This window comes from Cygnus atratus, chromosome 3, assembly GCF_013377495.2.
Source record: "Cygnus atratus isolate AKBS03 ecotype Queensland, Australia chromosome 3, CAtr_DNAZoo_HiC_assembly, whole genome shotgun sequence".
NCBI classification, from domain to species: domain Eukaryota; kingdom Metazoa; phylum Chordata; class Aves; order Anseriformes; family Anatidae; genus Cygnus; species Cygnus atratus.
This window is the reverse complement of record NC_066364.1, coordinates 50,040,877-50,068,510: the sequence shown is the minus strand read 5'-3', so window position 1 is coordinate 50,068,510 and position 27,634 is coordinate 50,040,877. Positions and strand designations below refer to the sequence as shown.

The 27,634-nt window shown below is 41.4% G+C and overlaps 1 protein-coding gene across 1 annotated transcript in view; it reads left to right on the top strand.

Moving 5' to 3' along the window:
• LAMA4 (laminin subunit alpha 4) overlaps nucleotides 1-27,634 on the top strand; it is a 96,778-nt gene that overhangs the window by 22,138 nt on the left and 47,006 nt on the right. The window contains exons 3-9 of the mRNA XM_035538342.1: nucleotides 10,532-10,656; nucleotides 14,496-14,576; nucleotides 19,550-19,764; nucleotides 22,175-22,270; nucleotides 23,596-23,747; nucleotides 23,889-23,999; nucleotides 26,551-26,662. Of these exons, the coding sequence (XP_035394235.1) occupies nucleotides 10,532-10,656; nucleotides 14,496-14,576; nucleotides 19,550-19,764; nucleotides 22,175-22,270; nucleotides 23,596-23,747; nucleotides 23,889-23,999; nucleotides 26,551-26,662 (892 nt within the window). The remainder of the gene's footprint in view (nucleotides 1-10,531; nucleotides 10,657-14,495; nucleotides 14,577-19,549; nucleotides 19,765-22,174; nucleotides 22,271-23,595; nucleotides 23,748-23,888; nucleotides 24,000-26,550; nucleotides 26,663-27,634) is intronic.

Below are 27,634 nucleotides of genomic sequence, written 5' to 3'. Positions count from 1 at the left end.
CACAGTGCCATGCTCCATGGAATATTTCCATTTCCATTCCCATGGGAGGAAGACAGTGCAGCTGTTCAGCCCAGGAATAATTATTATGGCTTGGCCACTGTAGTGTGCATAGGATCGGCTAGTTTCTGCAGAACACATATTGGACTAATTGGTTAACATTAAATTTTTTAAATGGTTTTACATTGTGAGGCATTCCCAGCTATTCTCTTTCACATGCACATGACTTCTGTGCATGGGAAAATGACAAGAGGAAGTTTCTGATGGAAAACTTGAGAACAAGAGGGACAGCTTAGCAAATGTCTGCTTCTCATGACTCTGGTAACCAAAGAGTTTCTGGAGTAGAATATATGAGGTAGGAAAGTGATTATATCCTCAGTTTACAAACACAACAGAAGACTTGCTTCCTGTCTTCTACACAAAATGAGACTGATGTCAAGAGCTGGAGAGAAAGAAAAAAAAAAGTTGCTGTATCATCAGGAAATAACCTCAAAGGATCTGTATATTCCTGACTGATGTTTCTCTAGGATACTAAACTCCCTGACTTGATCAGGTAGTAAAGAACAAACTAAGGGCTAAAGCCCAGTTTACTGCTTGAGTTCAAATAAGCCATTGCATGGCTGTTCTGAATGGTTTAATAAGCCATTAAGCTCAGGCCATTTAAGTTCAGGCATGATAACAAAACAGAACCAGAGATGCCCATGGGGACTGCAACAACAGGACTTCACTGAGGATGTGGAGATCTCCAGGGAAGATCTTTCAATCTTCCAACTGGTGAAACTGGTAAACCAGGAAGTGTGACTGAGAAAGCCTGGGAGAATAAATGCTTAAAGAAAGAAAAATGTAATTTGGATTAAAACAGGCAGAAGCATGTTAGATGAATGAATGAAAAATTTGGGGAAAAGAGAGTTGACAGTTAAGAACATGATTGGTGTTAGAATAAGCAGTCAAAGTAGCCACCCCTAAGGGCCATTCTTGAGAAGCACAGGAATGGATCTGACCAAAGTGTTCTGTGGGCTGAGCTTGGGCCAGAGAGCAGTAGGCATCTGTATGGCTGGGAATTTCAGGGAATAGATAGGACCACATGGTAATGAGAGTTCACTGGTTTCTCCCTCTTTAATTTTTAGGCAAATTATTTCAATGAATGTTGAAGTGGTAACCACCACACTTGATAGTTAGACATAAGACTTTCTGCATTCTGTTAATTTTTGAAATGCTGAGGGAGGGAGGGAGGGAGGGAGGAAGGAAGGAAGGAAGGAAAGAAGGAAGGAAATAGAGATGAGAGAGAGAGAGAGAGAGAGATTCTGTTCATATCCTTCACTATCGTTGTTGTTGACCTGCATTTATATCCATATAAACCTGTTATCTCCCTGCTTCTAACATGCAACTCTGTTCTGAAGTTTTATCACAGACTCCCCAGTGGCAACCCAGGTTACTCTAACCTGTGTTATAGATGTTAATGAACAGCCTTAGCAGAAGATTTTTAGATGAACTGATGTTCAGCAAAGTTAAAAAGTTTTATGTTTGCATGTTTATTCACACAATTGAATGATTTAAGTGTTTATATATATAAGGTAATTCTGCTAACAATGATGGGAGACAACATGAAAACAATAATAACATTGTATTCTGTGGGTGGATAATTATTTTTTATTGTTGTTTAAATAATAACTAAGCTGTAAGAGCTGGATAAATGAACAAGCTTCAGGCATTATGAAAATGAAAAAGTACCCTACTTCAAAAGGGATGAAATGTAAGGGTCAGATTCCATACAATGCTCTAAGACCTTCATATTATGCAAATCCCCCAAATCAGTTCAGTGAATGTAGTTCCCACTGCATACAAATTAATGAAATTTTCATTGGCCTCTGCCCTCAATTTGAAATCAAATAAAATTAAACTGCTATCAGTGAAGCCTTAGGGTAAAGTACTCACATCCTTAATTCCTGCTGACATAAGTATCTATCATCTGGTCCTGTTTTAAAATTTCTCTCAGCTTATTCATAGAGTGTAAATCCAACCCATTTGTCTCTAAAAGCTTATCAAATGATACAATCAATGAATCAACAATCTCATTGGGTAACTAGACAGAAGAAATTATTGCAAAGAGCCTTTCTTGGATAGATGTCCACATAAAACTGGTACAGAAATCAATCACGTCATCCTGTGATTATAACTGCAGAGCCACTCAGCCCATTTTTTAGTGTGCCCAAGTGTTAGAAGAGCAGTCAGCACAGTGTAAACTCCATTTGTGATATAATATAATACAGATGTCAAATAATACTTCATTTCAAATACGTTATCTGGTAATGCATGTAAGGCTGATAGGGGAAGAAACATTAATTTTTTGTATTGATTTTAGACTTTGATATTTTAACAGTATTTTAACCTTCTCAACCCTAGCTAAAAGAGGAAAAGGAAGTCACTTGTAGGACCATGTAGCTTTTGATTTTGGAAACATTCATATATGTGATAACTGGGTCAAACTATAACAACTACAAGTTGCAGTCTGCAGATAGAGTGATGTGCATTTCTCCTGCATAAAGCCCAAGCAATGAGGTTTACTGTCAGTAAGATCTGAAGATATGAGGGGAACATTTTGCCTCTTTCACCACCTCCAGACCCTACCCCACCAACAATCCACAGCTGAGCTATTTCTTTAGTGTCTTTGTTGAGGGATCAGCTGTTGAAAATTCAGCCATGGCAGCAGGCTTCAAATGACTTGAAAACTGAGCAAAACATCACAGCAGCCATGATGATCATCTCTGAAATGAGTGGCATACAGAGATGAAAAAGCTTGCCTAAAACAATGAGCTCTAATACTATATCCCATTAGCAACATAGGCAGGTTTTACGATATTAAAAATTTTGCATTACATTAGGAAGGAAGTCACTTGAGGTGGCACAGTACTATGACAGTGACTTCAGAAGAACACAGCGAAATGAATTGGCAGTCTGAAAGGATTAAAAAATTGTAAAGTTGGATATCCTGACAAAATTTTTGTTGGACTGAGTTATCAGTGTGCAATAACCACAGAAAGTGGTTACTGCTATTAATGGAGGGTAAATATTATTCTGTGGTTAGATCTTCATAAATGCATAAAGGCACACAGAGCAGGAACAGTAAGTCTGGAGAGAACATTACAGCTTGTGTGTGCCTACCTACAAAACTTCAAGTGCTATGTTATCCTCTGCTACATATATTTGATCGGTATGTATATAAGGTATCCAAAGAGTACACAAAAATAAATAGATGGATCGATAGATATATAAGTAGATAAAGACCATTTTCAGAACAAGAAAGGCCAAAGGATCATAATGATGGAGAGGATAAATTCTCTGGTATCCTTTCCAGCCTTTTATGGAATTCTTGACAATAGAATGTATTGTCGTGTAAGTGATTTGTGTTTAAGTGTTTGGGTTTACATCTGAGTGGAAAGGTTGGAACCAATTTGGCAGTTCTGCCTGAGAGGATAATATGTTCCACATGATTGCCAAGGCAGGTCTGGAGAACCGCCAGTGGATCTACAAACATCCATCAAGCACGACCACAAAACCACAGGGAGCTAGCAGAACTCTCCAGCTTATTAGGTACTCCTGGCTTCATGAAGAGCCTTGCAGCTTACAGCTCACTCTTTCCTTCTTTAAGATGGACTGCATCTATCTATAGTGCCCAAGGTGATACACCTTTGGAAAGCTAACAAGAACAACAGTCTGGTGTTGAAATGCAGCCCTTGTCCAGAGGGTTTTTGTACACACTTGTCAGAAGTGCCAGTGCTAATAGTCTCAGTGCCTCAGATGGAGAAATTTCCCTACCCCTTGGCTCTGTTTTAACATAGAATATTTGCTGTCCTAACGGTTTTACTATTGAAAACTTGCAACAACGACACTAACGCGATCACTTTCCCTGCACAGCCTCTTCAAGAGGCTTGTAGGAAGCCAGACCAAGACTGCAAGGAAGTGCTGCCCTTGCTCTCACACTAAGCTAAGGTAAGTGATGGATGGAGAAAGTAGAGAGCCAAATGTTTTTGGCAAGACATGAACTCCCACTTTATTCAGTACAGGACAAGCTCTACAAACCAAAACTTTGACATAGATGGGCTATAATGACCCACACCAGACAAGTTTCAGAGCTGAGTTTTGTTGCTATTCTCATTATTTCAGGTGGTCAGCTGTCTTTACGTTACACGTAGAGGTTACACAACATTTAGTGTTTCTTTTTACTGCCTCGTCTCTTCCATGAAATTTTGAAAGCTAACTGCAGCTCACCCACAGTGGCTGGAGAGAGAAGGATGAAATCATAAACCTTAAAGATGAAAAAGATAAAACACATAAATCTCATGGCTTTCAAGTCATTATGCTGAAGTACTTTTTTTACTATTATTATTTTGGGACAGCAATGAGCTTTGGCATGCTGGCATGGGCACTACTACGCAGCTCTGTAACCTCAGATAGGAGGGCATGTCACAGATGTGGAGAATTTTAAATCTGCATCCAGATACTATACCTCAGGCCAATCTCTACTGGCCTAGCAATAAATACAGACAGACTGGACAGTAATATAAACCAATTTCATCACTCTACACATATAATTTATTTATTCCCATCCAATCTTTCTACATTAACAATTGCTACAAAACTGCCTCTAAGAAGAACAAGAAATAAGGGAGAAAAAAATAAATCAGTTCTTGCTATCTTGTAACAATGACTGCTTTCATCTGCAAAGTAATATTCAGAATTCCTAACCGAGGTTTGAGGGTACTTCCAGATTTCACAGATAATGTTTTTAGGGTTTATTTTATTTGAAGTAGTATTTTGTTCACTTTACTAGCCTCACTAGAAGCAGGGCTGGATATTAACTTTTGTTGACCTGGAGAGCCTCCATACCATCCCGTATTAGGTGCCTAACAGGGGTGCCCTGCATCATTCTGTGCTAGGTCCTGTCTTTCTCCTTTAACTCTAGAGGGTACAGAAAATTTGTCATCTATCTGTTACCTGTGGAAGAGGTACAGCCTGCCTAAATTGCACTGTGTTAGCCTTTCAAGGAAATAACCTTCCTAAAGTAATTGTCTAAATGGCACATTTAATGAAGCCAGTGCCTCTGAAGACCATTAAAAAGAGCTCTTCTCTCTTCAGGATCCTAAGTTAAGGTGGAACAGATTCCCACATCTTAGATTTTTAGTAATATTCATTTGCAGAAAAGCATGTTTGTCTTTTGGGGGGACAAATTATAATTTTACTTGTCCTGCCTGAAGAGAATCAACAAACTCTTCAATATTATTTCTGCACAAGCATATTTACAGAGCAGAACTGCGTAACACTAAGTGCTCCGTGATCTCAGAACAGCAATTCTGGTTTTGCTTTCCAAGCAGAGAAGTGCAGGAGCTCAGTGATGACAATCACTCCCCCCACAGCACCTTTTCATGTGCAAATATGTGGAGTACAGATGGTTACAGTAAGGGCAAGGTAGAAATGCTCACCCTGACCGATGACGCTCCATGAGACCAGAGCAGTTTGACCAGCAAAGGTCAAACTAAGGCATTTTCTAACACAGGAAAATACAATCCAGCCACTCTGTCATATGACACGTTGTTGCTGGCATAATGACGGATGAATGATGGTGTGCTATATCCTCGTATAGAAGCTTTCAGAAGCCAGGCTGTTATTACATCAGATTACTTCCTCTGAAACTGAATTGTCCAAGGAAAAAGGACACCTCTGCCTACTTTTGCTTTATGAAAATAAAGGCTGTATTAACATGGGCATATGGAAAGAATTCAGCACAGACCTTTAGCTTAATGTAAATTCCAAACATAGTTTACCAGAAAAAAAAAAAAAAGTATTTTATAGCTTTGTTGCAATACTTTTCACTGCACAGCTCTGTCTGTTTTTGTGAACTGTACCATGTCTCACTCTGTTCTGTGCAGACAGGCAGCAATTTTCTGCTAGCTTCAGTGCTTGATGTCCTAAGAGACATATCAAATGACAATTTTCTAGAGATCTTTACTTCAATTTTCCTTGTCTTTCAAAGGAAACAAACAAACAAAAAAAAAAGTATACTGAGTTGCTTTATTTGAAAAAAAATAGACATGAATATTACTAAACATGTTTCACAATTTTGTGAATTCCTTTGAACAAACCACTGAGACAGAAAAGGCAGTCAGATTTATGACACCTACTGTAAATGATGCCTTTCATTCTAAAACAGGTATGAATACTTGCACCAAGAATACCCCTTGTAATTCTTACAACAAAGCACTTTAATATCCAGTGTCTCAAAGAATGCTAATTGGAATTCCATTTTTTATCCCATGATTATTTCTCAGTCAAAAGTGGCCAGTTCAGAAGCAAAACATTTTTCTCAAACTACAAAACCAACCCCACTTAGCGCTGAGAATCCTTCGTGAGCTGCAGGGAGGGCATCCTCCCTCCTTCAGCGATGTCTCATAGGCTTACTGTAGTCAGTAGCTTTGTTGGAGATGCCAAGATAACACAAAATAAAACATAAAAGGACACCTTTTATCACTTTAAAACTGTAATTCTAAATATCCACAGGGGTGCTGATTTGTTAAATAAGATAACGACACTTCGACATAATCACTAGAGAAAAATCTCAAAAGTGTCTCCAGCACTCATCTACGATGTTCTTTGGGGTAAAAGGGCCTTTTAGCACTTCCCTTCAGTTTAGAAGTTGAAAAGCACTGCAGATTTAAGGAGCAGCATCGGCTACCCTGCTGCCCTGCTGTTATCATCCCAAAAGTGTCTGAGCTCTGGAAACCAGTAACGGATTTATTCTGCTAGTACCCACATGTTGTCTGGGGAGCTGAGGCCAAGAGAGGTGATGTGAATTGCTCAGAGGGAAAATAAAGAGCATGACAAAGGCTGCAATTGAATGCAGCCCACCTGAGGCCTCTGTCAGCACTTTAGATACAGGATCTTTCCTTCTCTTTGAGCTCTCAATGCCCACACTCTCATCTCTTTCTTGTGGTGCATTAAAATTGCATGTGCATTGAATAATGACAAACACGAGCTATTTTTTAAATGGTGTTAGCCTTCCACTGCCTCTTGTCTCACACCACGTGTCACAGCAGCCTTGTGGTTCGTGCACTCTTGCAGGAATAGAGTGCAAGAGCTGGACATCTCCACAGTGGCTGCCCATAGCTCTGCCCTTGTTTACTCCTCTCGGCTTCTCTGCTCTCACCAGGCTTCTTTCCTCCCCCTTGTCTGAGTCAAAATTTCTTTCTTTTCTCATTTTAGAGCCCTTTTGTTAAAAGAACTTTCTGGTTTTGTGCATAGTAAATACTCTCTTTACATCAAATATTACTATGAAAAACCACTTTATGCTCTGCAACTATTTGTGTCTAATTCATTTAAAGATCCATGGAGAAAGAGGCTGGCCTTTTTCTTTTTTCCTTATCATATTCTACCTGATGTAGAGTTCTCTGGTCAAATGGCTTTCTGGCTTTGTAGAAATAAATGATTGCTGTGCAGTAGGTTCTGTATGACTAGAAAAATGCAACAACACAAGCCTTGAATCCTCCTTGAATCGAAAGAGGTCTGAACTAAATTAATAAGTGCTAACTGGGGGACTTTAATGAGATTCAAATCAAATGAGATTCAAAAAGAAGATTGGCTAAAAAACATCAGATGCACTCTGGCAAGAGTGATTGTCTTTTACTAAAATGATGTTTTTCAATGGAGATTGATGATATTGGCACACAGGATTATGAAAAAAAATCATCAGTGTTGCCAGGGCAGAATTCTGCCACTAAACCAAACTTTTAATATTGGGATACAAAACTCATTTAGCAATGCATGTATGTAACAGTGAAACACAACTATTTGTTTTCATTAAACATCTTCCCTAATCTCATCCCTCTTTCCTCATACTGTTTTATTCAAAGCACACTCTATGGTTGGAGTAGAAAGTGAGTTCCAGATCTGTAGGGTCTTGGTTCAGCAGGACATCAGTAAGCTAAGCTCACCTACCCCCAGCTTGGTGCTACTAGAGGAGCTCTGCCCACAGAACCCAGCGTGAAACACCGCCAGCGCTCCCGAAATCTGACACACAACTTCCCGGTTCTTTCAGACACCACCAGCTGCTGACAGCTCGGAGACTTCTGCAATGGGATTAAATGACTACTGGAGGAGAAACTGGGGCACCACAGTCATTTCCTAGAACCTGCGCCAACTCTGAGCACCACACAAGAGGTCCCCTTACAGGGCCTGACCGAAGGTCTCTGCAGTCAACATTGGGTCTCCCATGGTGACAACAGGACATATTGTTTGGGGATAACACCCAGCCTGGCCTGTTTCTGAGGTCTCTTGGCTTCATACTCCACCAGCATCCACAGCTGCTATATTAAGGAACATTAATATACATACATACATACACACATAGCATACATACAGCCTGAATCCTCTTAGTGTTAATTTATGAACACATTCCCCATGAATCTCTCTTGGAAATTTTCACCCCTGCAAAAACTGTCGCCTCCTGGCAGCAAGTTGCAGAAGTTTCTTATCTTCTGGATAAAGAAGTACCTTTTAAAGTGAAACCTCCTAAAAGTGAAGTCTCCTAATAATTTTACTGAGTGTCCCTCTTCTCCTGTACTACAGATTTTGAGTGAACAATTGTCCTGCATTCAGTTTATTTCCCATCTGTGTTATTTTACATACGTCAAATACCCTCTCCTGTCAGCCTTTATCTCCCTCTGAACAGCCCTAACATTTTCAGTCTCTATTCATAAGCCACTGGTGAATACAGAACAAAACTGGTCTCAAGACCAAAGCTTAAGTGATCTAAATAGTGACTCTTCCCCATTCTGAAAAGCGACCATTACATCTGACCCTTTGCTTCCTAGACTTTACCAGATTTCAATTAGTAAAAGAAATATTCTTCAAGTCCTCTGACAATTTAGTTGACTTTTTTGAAAGTCCATAAATGTCCTCTGGATCCCCTTCATACTCTTGCTTATTTGCACCGTTATACAGCAGGTTAGTGAAGCAGGACTCCCTGACTCAGATGGTGCTTAGTTGCACACTCAGAGACCTTCTTCTTCATTACAGATGCTGTCATCTTACCAGGGATGGAAATTACATTCATCAGTCTATAGCTTCCATAATCTGCTGTTTGCAGGTCTAAAGAGGAAAGAATCAAGGACATGAACCCAAAACTACAGCAAATATGCACTGCACAGAGTAGTGCTCTGCACACTTCTGCCATGGACCTGGCCCTTTGCTTGCCTTTCATAGCTATTTGCATCCATACTGTATCAGTGCGAAGTGGTGTCATTGGAGAGTTCTGATTCAGGGGTATTGCAAAACTCATTGCACATTTGCAAGAAAGAAAAGTGCTTCTGTGCACCTTTCCTACTCTTTGAAAAGCAATTCAGCAAGACAATTAGAATTTGGAGGGTTGTGTTTTTTCAATGGCAGCTTCTGGGTATTTTGCTGAAATCAAGGCAGGAGCATTGCCATGTGTATAGGGGAAAGCCCACGTAACCTGTCACATCTGTGTGTAACCATTTTTAAATTAAATGATATAAAAATGCTTATTTGGGCATGCAGAACCTCTGAATTCAATTTGGTGTCGTTTACAGAGAAATTTGACTGCTCTGTGTGTGTGCGATTGGAAATGTTATCTGAGAGACAATTTTCTACCCAGCATCATGAAATATTTTCAAATAAATATTCTGTATAAGTTACCATAGCTTGATTTATTGTCATAGAACTCCAAAAATATTAACCAGTGGCTGATTTGTCTCTGCATGGGGAATTATATTTCCTCAGAAATATCAGACTGCAGAGATAAAATCTGCTTTGAAAGTGAGTGACATTTTGTGCAGTTGCTCTGTATTTTATAAAAAAGCCACTGCAAATGCAGTTTGGCATGAGAAAGAAATACGTTAGGCTCCCACTTCTTCCCACCATTAAACAGACCTCCTTTAAGATGAGAACATGGCATCCCTTAATACTGTAACACATTTCATTTCAGGAGAAAAGCATCAGAGCTACATGGTGTATTAGCCACCATTTGCCTGCAGATTCCCCTGATGCTCTTTTCCAGTCATCAAGCCCAAGGAGCAGCCTCGCTGAAACCTGCCTAGACTGAAATCTGTTGACAGCATTTACCAGCAGACATTTTTCTTGTTGGTTTGACAGCAGCAAAAGGGATCTTTCCTGCTGGCACTTACAACTCAGCAAAGCTGACCGCTACACTTGAGTACCTATGGCATCTCTGACAGCAGCCAGTGCTGTTTCTGCTCCAGCACCTGGCACACACGTATGTCTGTTTTGTCCTGTCCTGCACCTTGCCAACACTCGCTGGCTGGCCAGTGTGATCATTTAGAGCATTTTTATTTGTAGCAATACTAGCTAATACTGGGTCTGGTTTCATCCTTCAGTTCCTTGAAGGATTGGGGTCTGGCTTCAGCCCCTATTCTGTTTGTCCAGGTGTTCAGCTAAATGATTTCTTTCTGAACTAGGCAGTACCTTCATCTGACTTTCATCACTCTCTCTCTTTTCACTGAAGGACTGCCAGAGAAACACGACAGGAGAGCACTGCGATCGATGTCCGGACGGCTTCATCAGTGACGTTGTCAGAGGAGTGCCCACCTTCTGCCAGCCTTGCCCTTGTCCCCTGCCAGGAGCTGCCAAGTACGTAAAGAGTCTTTGTTTGTCTTTGGTTTGGGCTGATTTGGGCCCTTTGCAAGTTGGGGGCAGCATCCCTGCCTGGATGCATGAGACAAAGCTTCTGCCCTTCCCAGCAGAGGAAAATAAGAGTAAGAGGACTTCCCACTTATAATCACAATATTTGATATTTGAACAAATTCAAGTTCTCCCTCTTTTATGTAGGAGAGATTACTCAGCTGTCTGGCTACTTTTAGGAATGCCTAAAAGACGAGTTACCGAGGAAGGTAGCAGCTGGGATGTGTGTAGTAGAGACAGACAGACAGGCAAAAAGACCAGTCCATGACCCCCGGAGGGTGAAGCCAACCAGGACACAGCACAGCCTGGCAGACTCCTGTGCAAATAGCGGCACAGATAAAAGCAAGGAGTGGGAGGACTCTGTGACAGGTATGCTGCCACTTCAGCTGACACACAGCCACCTTCAGGAAAGAAGCTCTAAGGCCTAGTAGAAAACCAAGGCTGAGCCAAAGAGCTCCAGGTGTCACCCACTTTGTGCCTTCTGAAGAAGCAAAAAGCTACAAACTGTAATCAGTTTTTGGAAACCTGGTGGCACATCAGTAGTGCAGATGAACAGTACATAACCAGCTTCCTCTTGCTTGAGTTCCACGCTCCTTGAGAATGGCATCCAGGCAAATCGCAATGCAGGGCCCAGAAGAAATGCTACTTGCCAATGGGTTGAGGCTATTTTTAGTTGAGCTACCTACTCCCCTTGTGTGTTTTTTTTCCCATTCCACTTTCAAGCAGGGCTTCTCACAAAGGGGGAATTTTCTCATTGTGTTTGTTTGTGGTTGCTATAACGTTACTCATCCAGCCCTAAGGTGGGATGAGCCGTGCTTTGCTCAGCTGCTTGGTGGCACAAGCCCAAAATGGCAACAGGAGAAAATCTCTCTGGCCAAAGTCCTACAGGTCACCTCCTGGCTTTCATGGCAAGCTGCAGACATGAGGAGGGCTTTGGGGTGGAGAACAGCTGTTGTTGAAAACCCGCAGCTTTGACTAGGTTAGAGAGAAAACCCTCAAGAGACAGGGGAAGAACCTGTTTTTGCTTACATTTATAAAGGCTTAGGAGGGAGGGTGCTCACAGGCAAGGCTTCCTGTTTCCTCCAGTTTCAGTAGCAGAGGTAATGCCAGAAATAGTAGAAGTACAACAGTCGGAAGCAGTGCTTTCTCCTTAGCAAAAGGGATTTTTTTAACCTGTTGGGCACAGAGCAGCCACATGGGTGTAAGGAGCAGCACTGCTAACCACAGCCTGGGCTGCCCACTCCCAAAACCCAGCCAGGACACAGCAGGGTGGCTCAGGCACACCTCCAGGCCTTCCTCCCTGCAGTGCCACTTGGCAGAGCATGGTCACTTATGCCTGAGCCCAGACCCTGCCTGAGCCCACAGACCGCTGGGCTTTGTGGCAGTGCCCCCAGCCACAAGCAGCCCTACAGATAAGGGGCTCCTAGAGATAAGGAAGCCCCGAACCCAAAAAGGCTGCAGTGTGGGATAAGGAAGAGAGAACAAAACTTGCCAGGAGTCTTCATGAAGATGCTTCAACATCTGCATGCCACGCCTTTTAAATTATCTCAGTAAAAATCCACTTCAGTTTTTCAGGGTTTTCCTTGGAATCGAGTCCTGAAGGCAACATCTAAAGTAGTGTCCTACCCCAATTTGCCTTATGCCTGTATTTAAATAACATGCAGAAATTTCCTGTACAGCTTTTTGCATGACAGAGACCTGACAACAGCAATAGCCTTCAGCTGGGTCTGGAACACAGGCAAATATTAAAGACTGAGCAACATTCAGCCTTGCATAACTAAATTCAAAGAACAACCATTCTTTCTTATTCTTGTATTTTTCCTCCACTAGTCCTACTCCATGTATGGTAAGGCAAAACAGTAACTCTAGCAGAAAGCAGAGAAGCATTAAAAGCCTTAAATAAAGAACACGCAAAGGTTATTTTTCTGAACTCTGTTTCACTTTGGAAATAGCCAGTGAATCCATAATAGTTAGACAAAGTGACCAAATGTGTAAACTGACAGACTCATCAGATACATATTTGTTCTTGGGATTCATCTGCATGTCATCAGATTTTCTGGCCAGACCATCTTCATGTCTACTGTCCAGGGAACTTTTGGAGTAAACCACATGAAGTGTAATGTCATCCCTTTGGAATAAAAAAAGGGAATGGGCATTGCTTCACAGTCCAGCAGATGTTACTTCTTTTTAAACCTTTGGGAATTTTATGAACTTTTCTTCCCCTAAGAGGTCACAAAAAATACAAAATCTCAGGAAGGCTTGTCTTGTTTCATAACTTAAATCCACAATGCGGTTTGTACAACTACGTGAAGGAATTAGGCTTTGTAAAAAAAGAGGAAGGCTGCCAAACTCTCATGATTTTCTTGACATGTTCTCATAAAAGCTTTACTGAAGTCAATTTGTGAATTCTGTGAGAAGGATCTCATTTTGTGTTCTCTCTGGTTATATGAAATGTTTTGAGACAACACAGACCCAGATGCAGTTTTATTTGACCCTGGATGTCCCAGTTGTCCCAGTAGCTGAGAAATGCTGATGGAAAATGAAATCTTGCAGGAATTCTTGTCACCTTTCAATGCAGCTCTTTCCTGGAGCAAGCAGTGTGTAGATCATGCTCTTTCCCCGTTGCTCTGAGTCTTTTGAAATCCTGTGCAAAAGGGATGCAAACTGCTACAGCTGCCCAGCACAGCTCAGCATCATACTGGAACAGGAGACAGAGAGGAGGATGCAGACTTACAGTCTTGATGCTGTCAGTTCTCAAGGGGCACGCTGCCTTTTAGAAACCAGAGCTGGTACCACTCAGGATGAGGTTAGCAGCGACTCAGGGCCTCCATTTTAGAAATCATGGGCCTGCAGCTGACAACTGCCGCCTCTCAGTGTACCAGTTGCTTTCCAGTGCTGGCAGGAATTTGCTCACACAGATTGCAATCTAACTGGAAACACCTCTAGGATGTATGTCTTCTAACAGCAGATGTATTTAAATCATGTATATCGCTGTATTTGAAGTGTATGGAATTTGCACTTTCCAAATTTGGGTGCTGCTCTCTCCTGTCTCCTATTTTGTTATACAGTTGTTAAATCCTGAAAACACCAGAAAGCAAGGAGTCAATGGTTTAGAATCATGCCAATGTAAATTACAGCACATGGCATTACTGCAATCAGTATCACTAAGTGGCAAGTTGGTCTCACAAGAGGCCCCGGGGTCTTTCCAGCTTTCTCAGAGAGACCGTAGAGCATCCTCAGTTATCGTAAATGAGGACAGCACCAATTAGTTCAGTTTTCACCACTTGCTACTTCCAGATCAGATTTAAGGAAAATTGTGGGATTTGCACAGGAAACTACTGTACCCATTCCAGAGTCTAAATTCCCGAAGGGCTCTCTGCAGTGTCTTTTAAAAGCAATCTTATGTCCCTTAAAGTACAGGAGAGGAAGCAATTAGGTCTGCATGACATACATATTTATCCAAGTCCCTGGTCTAAAACACGTGAAACAAAACCTGAAGGTATCTCCGATCTACACTGCAATACAGAAATGTACATGTATCTGGGGATTATATAGCTCCATAGTGTTATACACTAATTAGTGCTTCCTATACTAATTAAAAAGACTAGACAAGGGGTATAGTGTGCATCACATATGAAGCTTAAGGATACCTGTGAAAAAATATTTAGCAGTGAGGAACCAAGAGCCAGAGTTTGCACTGACAGCAAATGTCCATCATTTACAAAGATAAACTCCCAAGTGTTTGCCATTGCCTGCAATTCTAATGATTTATTCTAATGAAATTCCAGCTTTGCAGACTCCTGTTACCGAAAAAATGGAAGTGTGCGCTGTGTCTGTAAGGAAAACTATGCAGGACCCAACTGTGAAAGGTAAGAAACTAACAGGATGACTTACTGGTCAAAATGCCAAAGTCCAGGAGCCTTCAAAGGAATCTTTGCACACTGGGGAGAAATGTTGTGGATATGTATTCATTTGACTGAATCATGTTTGTCAAAGGATTTCATTCAGTTCATAATAAAATCTGTAAGGATTTGCTGCAGAGACATGTCAGGGTAGGACAGACTTCTACATCTGATGTATTTTGATCCAGCTCTTGCACTTTGTATACCCTTATGTGGTGACCTTTGTAAAAGGAATACAACTAACAAATCAAAATACAAATCAGAAACAGCAGCTGAAGTGAAAAATTGCCACCACAGAGATGCCTCTTGCAATTCCCTGCTCTGAAAAGATATCAGGCTTCTGCCAATTAAATGCTTCAAAAGCAAAGGAGAAAATACCTTATCTGCTCAAATTCTTAATGAGCAGATTCCTTCTTGGTTAAATTTTAAATGTACTTCACAGACATAATTAAAGCAAACAACCACAGGTCAGTGCTGCTTTTCAACTTTTCCTTATGCCCACAAGCAATTTCCAGTAAATATCTTCTAAATTACAAAGTACACAAATAAATGGAGCTATGCAGCAGAAATATAGCTTACTCTCCTGTCTCATAAAGGCCTGTCTTATTCACCATGGACACACATGGACAGTGTTTCAGTGAAGAAACGTGATTATAATTCAAAAATTCTCTTTGAGCATCCGATAAATTAAAAGTGCTCTAACACAAAGACTGAGGGATATAGGATGGCTCAGATACTGAATTTCTCAACACCTCATTTTGTTTTTCCTTAAAGCCCCTGAAGTATTTAAAAATTCAATCCACTGTCATTAATGGACAAGGTCTGAATTCAGACAATACTTTTCTAGAGAATGGAAAAAGGGTATTTGCTCCTGATGCAAAGAGAAATCAATGTGAAAAAGGTAAAATGGAAAAAAGAAAAAAAAAAAAGAAAAAAAAAAGTGAAGACTTTTGCCTTTATAGAGGGTGTAAAAATGTCAGCATATTACCTCCACAGCACTAGCACAATGACAGCAATAGTGAAAGCCCTCTTGACAGATGGCACAAAAATGGAAAGAAAGAAAAAAAAAAAAAAAAAGCCTTCTTTCCAGGCCTGTGGTTGTATGCTCTTGTTCTTAAGAACTGTCAGATGTATGCACAAAGGATAACACAGACAATTAAAAGGTCAGTGAGGTTTCCTAATAGTTATTAAAATGTCATCCTAAACTACAAGCAAATCAGATTGTATGAAATGACCAGCATATTCATTGCAGCAGCAGAGAATGGCAGCGGCTTTCTTTTCTAACAGCCACTACTCAGCCTTACACACTGCAGCTGTCTCAAGGAAGGCAAAGCTGCGTAGATGGGTTAGGAAAAGCTACAGAAAGAAATCGGCCTGCCCTGGTCACTGGGTTAAGTCCTTGACAAACCGCTGGGGTAAGTGGCAAGCAGTGACAAAGGGCACTTCCCGCCTGCTAGATTGCTGGTCCTGCTCCCGGTTAAAGCATTTCAAAGGCTAATGAGAGATGCCTTGCTTGTCCCTGTCCCCTCGCCAAAGAGCAAGCCCCTGCCTTGTTCACACTGCTGCTGGGCACCACCACCACTGGCTGCTGGTGCTGGCAGCAGTCACAGTATAGGGGGACCAGGTGAGAGAGGACATTGCCCCTGCCCTTCCTGCATCCCATAGAGCAGCTCATGTCCCCAGGGCAGAGGAAGGCAACGTCCCACTGCCCTCCATCCCTCCCTGCCCTCCCTAGAGGCAGCGAGCTGTAGGACACACTCCGTGGGCATTGCCTGGCAGACAGCCCACTCTGTTTCCCGTGGCGCTTGTTTAGGAGGCTTCCTTGTGCTACTCCAGGGACTTGGCACAAGTCTAGCTGGTTTTTTTGATGTGTGCCAGCAGACAGTGTCATGAAATCGTGGAAGCCTGTGCTAGGAACTGGGAAAACACACCTCCCAGTTCAACATTTAGCATTCATGTTCACATCCAACAATCATGTTGCTCCTGGACTCCAGCAATAAAGCACTGAGGTGGTAGCAGCTGAAATCCATGTTTTCTTAGTGCCCAAAAGTTAAAAAAGATAATTGAGCAAATGATGCTTTAGTGTCCAAAGTGAATAGATGAGAAAGGTGCTTTTGGCATTGCCAGTGAAGAGGAAGTTAATTTTTTACTCACAAATAATTGCAGGAAGCAAACATGGCTGTAAGATGAAACAAAGTTTAACTTAGCAGCTTTAGTATTTCCACAATGCTGATAAATCACAAGGGAGAGGAAATATTCTTAGCAACAAAGAGCCCCTTATTGATACAACAGAGGAAAAAGACATTTACCACAGGCCTCTACTTTTTCAGACCATAAAGTGCAGACATGGAGCAATATGTTTCCATCCATCCATCCCTGTTCTTCCCACATGCTACCAACCATTCAAAAGAGGCCAGCAACAGTCCAAGCCTATGATATGCCCTCAGTGGCAAAGGGAAGGGGAAAGTGAAGTTGACACATTTATTCACACTATAAAAGTTCCTATTTGTTTTAGACAGCTACTCCAGATGAGGAGATATGGCTAATAAAAGTGAGTCAGATGGTCATAAAAAGCAGCATTCACTTCCAGGCCCACAAATGCATCTGTAAGGATGTGAGGAACTGCCACTGCATTTCTGGCAAGTGAACTGAATGTCGTATTTCAGATTTTTTTTTAAAAATCACCTTGCCCTTATAAGAGGGAAGAAACTGTGGGCCTGATGGGAATAGTAGGCAGTCTTTGCTAGTCACTGTCTGAAAGCCAAAGCTGGCTAACAATAAGCAAAGCCCCCTTCTCACCCAAGCTCTGCTCAGTGGCTTCTGTGAGTTGGTGGACATGTGAAACAGACAGGCTTTTGGAAAATGCCTAAGCACAGAAAGTTAAAGAGAAATGCTGCAAGATTTTGAGAGTTCAGAATAAATCAAATAGTACAACAGATTTTTTTATTTTTTTTTAACAGAGGGGAAAGTTTTTCTTTTTTAAACCTCATAAACATTTTGAATTTTGGAAAATATGACTATGCCACATTGTCTGAAATATTCAAAAATTATAGTAAGCCTTTTGGCATAACTATATAGGAGCATCACCCATCACTGCTTGCTCAAACTCCTAGGGAAATAGGGAGTGACTCCATCAAAGTCAGTTAAATCACAATCTTTACACTCAGTATTGTATTCACAATTCTACGAGGGGTGCAGAGAACTCCAGGTCACACGTTTTATTCTTTACATCTGGGTCACCCAAGCGATAAGATCTGCACCGAAAGTTCTGGCAGTGCTGCAAAGAGACAAATAGACTCTTTGCCATTGGCAAAGGCAGTATTTGAGGCAGCCAAATGGTTTATATTAGGATGCTTAATATTTTATATGTGTTTTTACTGTGGGGGTTCAGGACTGGAACATGAACAAAGCAGCATTGAGGAAATTACTTTCTTTATTAAAAAAAAAATCAGCAAATGCAGGAACAGATCAAAACTGGAAGCTCTTATCAGATCTCCCACATTTTCATTGCTCAGACACAGCAGAACCCAGATTTGTCTATGTTCACATTTTAGGAGACAACAGGCCTCAGCCCAGGTCCCCAGACAGAAACTTGGGAAAATTACAGCAAACTGCCTGAGAGCTCACCCTCCCACCCACAAACAGCAGAACAAACAGCACCTGAAAACAGGGCTTTATGGACAGGAGAAAAGACTAGGACAACAGGGTGATAAAACAGGATGACACAGAGTACTCCTTACCTAAGTCACACTGACAGCCATTCAACCTTCTGATATCTTCAGTGAGCAATCACTGTGCCAGCTAGTTACCCCGTGGTCATTCTTCATCCCCAGTTTGGGGCATGAGTTCCCAGTCTCTGCAGTGCAGGCTGCGGGGTCATGCACACTCCCGCAGTGACACCATGGGTGGCACAGGCTGTCCCCATCCTGCCAGCTGAGCCCCCCAGTCCCACTGCTTCACAAGTTCATGGAGCAGGCAGGAATAAGTATGCTCCCTGCTACCAGCAGAAACTCCTTTAACTGAGACCCTGATGATGACACCAAGTCTACTACCTGTTGTCTTAGTGTAGGGTCACTGCTCACCCAGAAGCTTGAGGTATTACTGGTTTGTCTAGCCTTTCAAAAATCACCACAGTTTCAACATCTCTTCCATTTTAAGATGTAGCAAGCATTCAACAGAAATGTTGCTCAAATAGGACAAAACATGAAAAGCAATTCGGGCCCATTTCAAGCCTTCCCTGAGGTGTCTGTTACCCACCTCCCGTTCTCCCTCTGCAAACCTCCAGAGGCATCCTCCCTTCCTGGGCTCTTACTCTTCTGGCCTCAGCCAACAGGCTAACATAGAACAAATCTGAAACACAGTGGGGATGTAAAGGGAGGCTGGCTTGGTGTCTGTTTGATTTTGAAAAAACCAGATGCCATCCCAATGCCATGTCATAAACGTATTTATTCAGCCCCCTTCCGGTCAGAGCTCTGGTATCTGCATTATAATGAAAATAATGTCTGAACTTCCCCTGAGTTTCCACATCATGAAAGGCAGTCTCTTGCCCCAGTTTCCTATATAACACAATATAGCTGGAGAGATCCAAAGCTGAAAAGACAAAAATAAACACTAGGACTGCATCTCTGCCAAGGCCATGCTGTCATATATTTTAAAACAATGGGAACAAATCATTGCACTGCTAAGGACACAAAAAAAAATGCAGACTGAAGTGATTGAGATACCAGGAGTGTTCAAGAAGTGAAAAATAAATAACTGTACAGACTGAGATTAGAGCACAAAATAGCCTCTGCAGAAATACAGCTTCTAATTTGCCTTCTGTCCTTTAGTAGTTGCTGACCGTCATCAATTCATGGGGACATAAATAAGGTCAGAGAAAAAACACTACCGCAGATGGCAATGTCATTGCAAGTCGTCTCTGGGCTCTCTTTTCCTTTCAGGTGTGCCCCTGGTTACTATGGGAACCCTTTGCTAATTGGAAGCAATTGTAAAAAATGCGACTGCAGTGGCAACTCAGACCCAAACCTGATTTTTGAAGACTGTGATGAAGTGACCGGCCAGTGCCGCAACTGCCTGCGCAACACCACAGGTTTCAAGTGTGAACGATGTGCTCCGGGGTACTATGGGGATGCCAGATTCGCTAAAAACTGTACAGGTATGGTCTGTAGTTCAGTGTAACAGAGCAGAGCAAAGAGTGGCACAGCATGGGGCATGGATTGCCTTCCGGGAATGCCTGAATCAGTCATAAAACACCTGGGAATGGGCCTGGGAGGCAGGGAGTGCTCCTGGCCACCTGGTGGGAGGATTTGGATGCTCCAGTGGATCAGCCCTGGCACTATCCCCCTATCATTGCCCATGAGCAAGTCTCAGAGTACAGATCCCAACATCCCAGCTGAATGCCTGGGCACAACAGTGCCTACATCTTGTATCAAAAAAGGGTCCTTAAGCTCTATTTGGGTATAGACATCACCTTTCTGTTTGTTCATACCACTCACACACCACAGCCGAAGCATGCAACCACCATGAACATCTGAAGTCCCCCTGGGTTCGAGGTATAGGGCTATAGGCCTTGGGACATTTGTGATGTCTGGATCAAACCTACATCCTTCTTGCAACTCACTGTACAGCTGGACTTCTTACTAGCTGACTGTGAAGTGCTAAGGCATGTTTGGGGACATGGAGGATGAAGGCCATAAGGATATTCTGGACTCAAGTGTCTTATGTGCTGCAGTCTTCATTTATGGGCATATTATGACACTAGCAGTCCCTTCTAGTTTTGTTCCTGTCTCTGGGATTAATTTACATCACTAAATCACACACTTAAATTCCATTTACACTGAATGGAAGAGATGGTGCCCACACACAGCAACCCAAAAAGCCAATCCCAGGTATCCAATACAGCCAAAAAGACAATGGCTGTAGGGAACAGTGTGTCTCAAAGCTCAGCTCATGCTTGGATCTGGGCACCCAACCCAGGCCTGCAGTTCAATCTCTGTGATTTTGAGGTTGCAAAAGCAAACCCTGTTTATGTGCTTCACTGCCTAACTCAGCTCACCAGAGATGATTTAACAGCAGTTCTCCCATATAGAATGACAGGATGTAGCTATAGATAGCAGTTTTCAGCCTCTTTTCAATAAATTTCTTAGCCATTCGCCCTTTATCCACACTTCCAAGCTTTCTACAAATGTCACTCAGAAATAAAGGTAAATTTAGAACCTTTCTCCACCAGTAAACCACAACAGCATTCAAAGCCTTAATTCCATATTAAAAGTTTGGTACCTCCCAAACAAATAGATGAAATATTATCAGAAGTGTTTTTGAAATGAATTCACTCTAAACATTTGTGTGAAAAGCTAAGAATTATCAAGTTAAATAAGAAGACAGTTTGATTTTCTTGAGCAGCAACCTAATCCAAATTTTAATCTTAGAACCGTAATCTTACCAACTGTTTTGGGGGCTAGACTAGATCCTGTCATACAGGTGAGACTTTTCTTTCACTTCTTGATGAAAGAACTAACAAATGAAAGCATTGTAGATGTGGGAGCTGGGAGACACCAATTCATACTTGTGGAGAGATCAAAAGTTTGATTGCCCCATAAAATTCATAACCAAATTCTGTTCTCACATTAGTACAAAAAATGAGTAGTTCCACTAACTGTGGTTCAGTTTCAGAGAAATATTCTAATGTTAGCACATCATGTTTAACTTTGAGGCTGTCTTACACATTTTCCTTGAAAATACCATGAATGTTGAATGTAGAATGTAAATACAAGCCCAATTCATAGAGAACAATGAATGGGCTGCAATAAAATAGCAGTAAACAATTTGGTTATATGAGATTCTGCTGAAACCATGAATCACAAGAGCAAAATGAATGCCAGATAAGTCACTACTGTTTTTCTGGTCTGCTAGAGTTTTATATTCTATCAAAGTGTTCCAAGAATATTTTAATCTTTAAAGTAATATATTTTAAAAGGTCAATTAAATCCTGAGAGAGACACTTTAGATTAAAAATAATACTTTTTAAAAAGCCACTTGTGCTGGCAGTAGGAATGCAGCTTACTCAAGTTAAAAAAATGTAAAACCTCACTTACTCTTCATTGTAAGTGGTAGGAGATATTTACTTTTTGATATGCTCAAGCTGATGATGGGATTGGAGTCCACTATCAATCCCGCATAGCTGGAAACCTTAATGTAGTGGGAGCCTGACACAGCACTGAGAAATTCCACAGGCCTGCAGAGAGGTAACTAATAATTAACTTCAGCTGTACTGTTTTCCTTAGTCCATCTCCCAGACATCACCCTCTCTAGAAGGTGATGTTTTGGAACTACTTTTTTGACCAGCTGGGAAGCTTTGAACAAGTCTCTTCAGCACAGGCTTTCTGCTTTTTTTCTCATATTTCATCTGGTTTAATGAAGGGAAAATCAACCTGAGAAGCCCTTGATTTTGGTTTGACTTTCCATGCACAATCCTATGTATAATTATTACATTGGTCTTGGGATGGGAAAGGTGGGTTGGATGTTTTAAAGACTATTAATTTTAAGACCCTTTCTTTTTCCCCCAGAATGTAACTGTGGAGGGAGAATGTGTGACAGCCACACCGGAGAATGCCTCGCAGACAGTCCTGTAGTTTCTACTGGCACAGACTGCCCCACCATTAGTAAGAATAATACTATGAGAACACCAAAAGTGACTGTTGTTCTTGTATTTTAATGTTTGCAGATACTAACTTAAGAGCTTGGCTCTCCATTGGACTTGGCACTTATACCTTGATCCTGCAGTGCACTTAAACACATGAAGATGCGCAATGTCTTGCTGACTGTGTATTTAAACATATGCTCAAGTGCACATGAGTGCACAAGTACGTTCTGCAATACAGACTGAATATTTAGGTACCAACTGTGGAGCAGTAGAGATGTATCACCAAAGCCACTTCTCTAGACTTAGAAACATAGTGACTGCAAAAAAAAAATATTCCAGCCCTAAAAATTGCCACGACTACTTTATCTGTGCTGTCTTGCATATCACTTCTGTTTTTCTAGTTGTACATCTAGTATAAATTGTTACTGTTGAGAATTTGACGTATACACATCAGTCAGTTGCTTTTCAGCTCTCTTTTAGTCTAACTATAGGAAGCCTGGGGAGCTTCCAAATGTATTCTGTTGTAACTACTGGTAAACACTGATTTTATATATATATATATATTTAATGCTAGTATTATTACATCTGTGGTTTAATGCAGAAAGCATAGCACATACAGGCTTCTAAACCTGTTCCCAAGAAGGAAGGGGTCCCAAAATGCAACCAGAAGGAAAATATTTGGCAGCTTCTGCCAACAAGAATACAGACTAGATGATGCCAAGCAAAAGTTCCTGTAGGAATCTGTGTTTCATGTTCATCTAAGTCTCTCCCATTTACTGGTGGCACAAATATCACTAAAAAGAAGGTGGCACTGGAGGCATTCAGCCAGAACAAGGATGTAGTGCTGTGCAAGCATAATTCAAACATGTTGTAATTGTGCTTTAAGTTGCCTTCCTAATCAAATATGCATCCAAGAGTCCAGCTGTTGGACATCCTTAGTTCTCATACCACCAGTTTTTAAATACAGAATTCTGGCTTCTGGCAAAATGAACTTGTTTTTTCACCCCCCATCTGTTGTTCTTTGGGACACAAACACATGGAGCCTCTAGGGAATAGCCAGGAAATGCCTCATCTCTCTCTCCCTACTGATTACAGAGCCGCCTCAACAGCCCCTCAGAGCAGTCCCATCTGGTGCTGCTCAGCTGGAAGCACTGTGACTGTGTTGTGGGACCTTTGGAAGTGGTATATGAAAGTGAAAAAAAAAAATTGTATCCATCAGGTCCCATCAATGACAAAGAGAGGGAACCCCATGGGGCAAGGGCACTCAGAAGTAAATTCAGGATGTTTGTTGTTAACTGACACAAACACTTAAAGAAAAAAATGACACTTTTATTTTCTTATCAGGCTGCGATAAATGTATTTGGGATTTGACAGACGACATCCAATTAGCAGTTCTGGCTATCGATGAAAGCAAAACAACTTTACTGAGCATTTCTACGGGTGTTGCAGCTCAGAAACGCTTGAATGACCTGAACCTCACTGCTACCCATCTTCAGGTACAAACAGTGGTGACATTTCACTTTTTTAATTTAATTTCATTATATGAATTTCCACTCCATTCATGTAAATTTCAATTCCTGCCCTCACTAAAGAAATGTGTTTTGTGGGTGCACTGACTTCTTTTCCCCCGCACACAGGCAGCGATGTCCAAAAAAAAGAACAACTCTGTGCTTTGGACCATCCAAGTTGATGGTGCTGCAGATGAAATGAATGATCTCCTGAGAGAGGCAGCAACTCTTGAAGACCAGGTTTGTTCACAGCCTCCTGCCACAGCACAGAAGCTTTGCGGCTTTTCATATTCACATGCTGGCATATGAGGCTCACCAAACAAGGGTAGCTGAGAAAGCTTTCTATTTCTAAACCTTCTGCTTTACTTAGGCTCAGAAATAAAAGTGTAAAAGATCCATCAAGTCATCTTCTCAGAAAAGGAGGGGAGCAGGGCCAAAGTCTGCTGAGTGTTGTCAGTGGTTTGTCACCTCCCCTCAGGACTCAAGTTCCCACCATAGTCCCTACACCACAGGCACAACATTTGATCTAAGGTAGACACACTGCCTTAGTATTTCAGAGCAAAGTAACCAACGTTAAAGTAATTTGGACTGACTTTGGGAGCCCTTGTACTATATTTATTTTACACGTATGCCCTTGTAAAAATCCATTTAGCCTGATTAGACACTTCACAATATGCTATGAAGCTGCCAGTGTAAAAGCCTTTTGAGGTACCCACTGAGATGGAAGCTGATCAGCACTCAAGATATGTTTTAACACAATTATAATCATAAATGTTATATCCTCATTCAATTGCCAAGCTATAAAATTAAGGTTATCTACTCTCAGCTCACATAACACTTCTACTGCACCCTAAAAGAATACCAACATATGTTAAGAGAAGAAAAAAGGTTCAAAAATTTCTTCTCCTGTATTTTAAAGAGGTATTATTAGCCAGTTTTCTGTTGCTGAGATATATATATATAGTGAGATACATCATGTGATGTTATTCCCAAGCAGAGATAACCACCGCTGCAGTATGACTAGAGTATATTTCACACTTATTGCAAAAAGCCAGACCTTGTATTCACTTACCAATTCTTTCAGGAGACAAATTTATACCTTAGGCTAAAACTGAGATGCAGGAGCAAGAAAAAGAAACACAAAGGAAGAAAAAATAGGACTGTATGGAGAGGTGGAAGATAAACTGTGGGGGTTAGTATTTTTAATCAGCACTTAGCAGAAAGGGCACTGCAGAATTACAGACTCTGTGTTCGAAAGAGAGGTTTGAATGAGAATAATAAATGGGATCTGAAACTCCCAGAATCTGCTGGGGATGAGCTTAGAGTAAAACCACACAAAGCTCGATCCTAAATGTTTGGCAGAGCCCTGGGGGAGCCATGTACCTCTCCTTCCCAGGCTCTGGGCAGATTCCAGGACAAGTCTTCCTCTGCCAGCGGGAATTTGAGGGTCACTGAGAGCACCCCTCACTTGTGCTGTTATGCTTCCCGTCAATTTTGTGGCAATCAGGAAACCTGTCTCAGTAATTGCCCATGCACTTAATAGTTTTATTAATAAAATGTTCGGTGAGGAAAGAGTATTATTTAAAGGCAAATGTGTGCAAAAACAGAGAGAAGTTGCTTAAAATAAGCACAAGGTGACAATGCCAAGCAACTGAGCATTCGTAGGAAACCCTGACAGGAATAAAGGAATTAAAATAGAAAGCACAGCACATGCCCTTTGAAGACGTAAAATAAGCAAGTCAACAGAAACAAACAGCAAACCTTTCCACAGACCCACGCTTCATGCAGGACCACCTCCATCACTGCCTTCCAGCTCACCCTGGTGTCACCACAGGCTGCATGGCAAGAGGGAGGCCACGGCCATCACCCCCAGCCTGGTGGAATTAAGCAGGCATGAAGCCAGCACAGCAACAGCCTAAAATCTTCCAGCTTATCTCCCAAACTCAAACTGATTTTACAGTGGGGATTCTTGCTGTTGCAGCCCCAACAGGGGCTTTAAACTAAACACCTTGCTACTGGCAAGCTTGTGGTGTGGTCTTACACAGGCACAGACACACATCCCCTGAGTCCAGGAAATGTCGAGAGCAGCCATATTTCCTTCTCCTTCATGAGACATAACAGTGAAAATTAAATCCAAGGACTCCCAAAGTTAATGGCTGGCTAGGAAACACGATAATTGTGCCATGGTTCACTTCCCTTACGTCCTCACCTGGTGCCTCACTATCACCATTTGGGGACCACGTCACCTCGTGTCTATATAGGAGAATGCAGCGTGGTGTACAACCTCCACCATAATATAGGATAGGAGTGTGGCTATGCTCTTCGGGGCATTTTGAATCCTGACACTCATTTTCTTAATTTTACAAGTTGCATAGCTGGCAACCTCACATGAGGGAGACAGTGATCTAAAAATGATGGAGAGCTTTGCACCTTGTTCTTCAGTCTATATGTTTACTCAGGAAACACAATACCCAGCAAAATGAGCCAGCCCTGCTGAATGCCTAGGAGACTCAGCAGATGGGAGTTTTACAACTGTACATAATTTATGGCAATTTGATTGCAGCAAATGATGGATAAATATGGGACAGATTTTAATCTCTCACTCTGCAATTCTGAAAATACCGACAAGACAGCCCTTCACTTCAGACTGTAAATGCTACTTGATATGATAAATGGACTTTCACATGCTCATCAGGAGAAAGCAAAATGTGTGTTTACACTGCTCATCGCCACACACGCATATGGATCTGAAAAAAAAATCTAATATCTTGCTCACATGGTTTATTCATAGGGAAATCAAGCATCCAGCAAAGGCCTACTGATACAGAAGGAAACCATGGAGACCAACAACCGTGCTACGCAGCTCATGCAGCAGCTCCATAATATGAAGGATAACATTCAAGGTAAATAGATTTCTTTCTGGTTCAGCTCAATGTGAAGCATGTGTTAATGAAACCTCCAGCAAAAAAATGTCATTGCACCTGGGCACTCTCACAAAGCAACCCATAGGCTTTAAACATAAGGCTTTTAGAGCCTGCAATGCCGTGATGAAAAGTTGTCTCTCTTCAAAGACAACTGACACTATGGGTTGATTTGGTCTGACAACCAGAATAAGAGCTTCATTTTTTTTCTCTCTCTGAAAGAGAAAAATAATAATAAATAGGTTTACATGGAATACTTCAAGGTAATTCAACTTGCAGTTTCTGATTGTTTGAATAGCTGCCCAAAGTATTTATATACACTCGTGGAGGAAGAAAAAAAAAAGAAAAAAAAAAGAGCTGGTATCAGACTGGGGCTGATTGCAGCCACAAACACAAGCACAGGATGGGAAGTGAGAGTGCTTAGTGTCTTCCCTGTCAGCAGATTCATACAAATGCACTTTTCTGATCATCCTGGTAAATAATGGAGGGCATGTGAACAGCTAGACAGATTTTTTTTAAAAAAGCACTTTTTCTTTTGAACCCACGGTAGTCAGTTAGATCTGACTAACTCTGGTGATCCCACTACTGAGTTTTACTTCCGTTCAATTTTTTGCATTTTAGGAAATTGTTCCTGAGTAGGATTTCTCTGCTTCATATAACTTCATGCAAATGCTTCTAAAAAGCAAAAGATGCTGAATAGTACATCATTTTGTGAACTTACTGCTCCCCCAAGCTCGGTGTGGAAGGTGGTAATGATTTTCTCCTCAAGCTGTTTGTTGCTTCATCAAACCAAAATTTCCAGCTGAGTTTGGGTTCAGCCCCATCTACACAGCGTTAGAGAGTGGCTGTTGTCCTCCTCTTTTTTTTTTTCTTGAAATACAGAAGTAGAGTTGAAAAACTGCATTTTCATTGGCTCTTTCTTTCCCAACAAAGAAAGCATTGGTTTAACTGAAA